Here is a 2,713-nt window from a genome sequence, read left to right on the forward strand (position 1 = left end):
CGGCACTGCATTGTCTGTGCATCCCCGGCCCATCAACACGCTCACATTCGTAGTGCGTGTGTAGAAATGACCAGGCGTCTCATCACGAGTCTGAAACATCTGACCCTGGACAAGCCAATCGATACCGTTCCGCTTTTCAGCTGCTTTTCACGCATCAAAAACTTCTTTATACTGGGAGAGAGCGCCAACATGTACCACATTCCGGATACGGTGGACACGCACAAATGTTTCGATTGTAACGTGGAAATAAAGGACTTTGTGGTGAACGATACCCTACTGGGTGAGCACATCTATCATGTCTACGACAAAGGTGGCCGATGTCCATACCTTGCACAGAGGTTCGAGAATCGCAAAGACGAGCTGATGGCCACGTTCGGGAAGGAACGGTACAGAAGGGGCATGATCGCGTTCAAGAGAGCTGTGACCGACGCAGAGTACGGCTCCGTTACGCTAGACGGCCGAAAGCGATGCTTGGTCTGCAGCGGGCTTACTACTACGCAGACAATGCACTTGTCCAATCTGGGACATTACCCTCACTGCAAACACATGAAGGACACATTTGTCAAGATGCTGGAGAACATGAAACTTTTATTGTGATGTTCTTTTGTACGTGCATGTGGAAAATCTCCACTGGCTGTAATAAAAATACATATAACATATCCTGGTTGCATTGGTTTCTTTGATCTCCCATTCTCTTAATGGATAATTGATTTTATGAGTTTGTCCTATAGCTAGAGTCTCAATAGCAACTCTCGAGGTAAAGATGTTTGAACAGCCTGATCACAAGCAGACCGTTCGACTATAAATGACTACACGAGATATATTCAAGACGCAGTATAGGAGTCACAATGGGGATTATTGACAACGAGTGCAGAGCCTCGGGCGGCCAAGCCTCAAGGTCCCAGAATAGGGATGAGGCTCTGAACAAGGAGACCAGGCAACTCGTGAAGCGGTTTTTAGGAGAGTCTACAGGACTTTTGGAAAGTAGCTCGGAAGAAAACGAAGCTCTGTCGACGATGAAAAGAACCGTGCGCCGTGTATTGCAAAAATATAGAAATGTGTACGACGGTAGGTACTGCTCGTGTGACAGATGGTTAACGCGCACAGCATTAATTTTGACGGTTGTTCTCTAAACCCCTAAAGGTATGATCGAGAAACTTCCAGTAGACGGCCGAGGAGACAAGGTGACGTCCGTGAGTGCAGTAGCTTGCGCCGTCTTCGCAGACGGAGCCGCTAACTGGGGCCGTATTGTCAGCCTCGTGGCCTTCGGGGTTGTGCTGTGTCAAAACGTGAACAAGAACGAGCGGGGGAGATTGACTTTGGTGGAGTCTGTGGGAGAGGAGATCTCCACGTACCTGCTGACAGACCAGAAAGACTGGCTGCTTAAGAACAACTCCTGGGTCAGTAGTAGTAGTCACGGTTGAGCGATCCCACACTCCTCTCGCTTTACGTGTTTAAACCAGTGTGTATGCTTTGTTTGTTTGCTCGATCCAGGTCGGCTTCGTGGAGTTCTTTGCGGAGCCGCGGCACGAGTTGAGGGACGCTTTCGTTTTCATCGCTGGATTCGCTGGCATCATTTGGGCGCTGATCTACTTTGTGTGAATAACATCAAGAAACTTTGCTTGATTTTACTCTTTTAGTTTGTACATTTGCGTCATGCCACTGGTGCTTTTGCCTAAACTGTATAATAAACGGTGGAACCTCATATCTGTTGTGAGTTCTTTTTTGTTTTACTCGACCGTGTCGATGGTAGAACACTGGTCTTATGCAGTGCACATGGGTCCAGGAGCACAGCGGGTATATAATATGCAAGAAGATTGTATGTTATAGAGTAAAAATCACAAGGAACGCACAATTTATACAACACGTAGTTTATTGAAAGCGAACATGGTAGTACATACAGGAAAAGGGGTTGAGTAGTAGTAGTGTATAGTGTGAACTAGAACACCTGTCCTCACGCTACGCCGGTGCTCTGTGAACGAGCCCGTGGACAATCTGTGGACTAATAAAGCGTAGCCGGTCTCCATCGTCGATAACGCCCCTACATTTGTCCTCGGCGCGCTGTGTGAGCCAGCACGAGAGCCTTGACGGCCGCGAGAGTTGCCACGGCCTGTCCACTGACCCGAGAACCCTCGCGTAAGGATGTGCTGCACGAGTCGATTGAGAAGGGTGCATCCTTGCTCGCGGGTTTGACCCGGACTCCGGAGTGTCCGACGTGCCCGGCGAGCATCTCATCTCCGAGTCGCATCGTGTGAGCGGGGAGTCCGACGTCAGGATTCGGGCTCTTTTGTACACGCGCAGCCGTTTGCTCCTGGAAGCGGAGCAGAATCATTTTCTTGAACGAGACGTAGCCCATCTTGCTTTCACCGGTGACGACGTGGGACTCTGGGATCTTTGGTACACCCAGGTTCATTCGCTTATGGCAGCGCGTCGCATTCGCTTTCTTCGAGCAGTTGGGACCCGTCTCGTTTTCACCGCTGGCAACGTTTGCGTGGGGGCTCCTTCGTACGCCGACGTCCGTCGCTCCCCGGCGGCACTGACTCAACCCTAAAACAATGGGCGTTGTGTTGTCATCGATCCGCATCCTCTTCACACACAGGCCGGTGCTGTCAGCTGCTACCGGGGCCGAGGCGCGCTTATTTCGTCTTCTGTGCCGCGTTTTCCTCGCGAGCTTCTGCGCGGGGGCTCCGACTCGCAGTATCAAATCCCCTCC

The 2,713-nt window shown here is 50.8% G+C and overlaps 1 protein-coding gene across 1 annotated transcript; it reads left to right on the forward strand.

Moving 5' to 3' along the window:
• Positions 1–848: 848 nt before the first annotated feature.
• Positions 849–1,602, forward strand: LOC111572843 (induced myeloid leukemia cell differentiation protein Mcl-1 homolog). Its single transcript, XM_055004346.1, has 3 exons — positions 849–1,068; positions 1,144–1,400; positions 1,495–1,602. Exons 1-3 carry the CDS (start codon positions 849–851, stop codon positions 1,600–1,602), a joined length of 585 nt encoding a protein of 194 aa, XP_054860321.1.
• The last annotated feature ends 1,111 nt before the right edge of the window (positions 1,603–2,713 follow it).

Source organism: Amphiprion ocellaris, chromosome 18, assembly GCF_022539595.1.
Source record: "Amphiprion ocellaris isolate individual 3 ecotype Okinawa chromosome 18, ASM2253959v1, whole genome shotgun sequence".
NCBI lineage: Eukaryota > Metazoa > Chordata > Actinopteri > Pomacentridae > Amphiprion > Amphiprion ocellaris.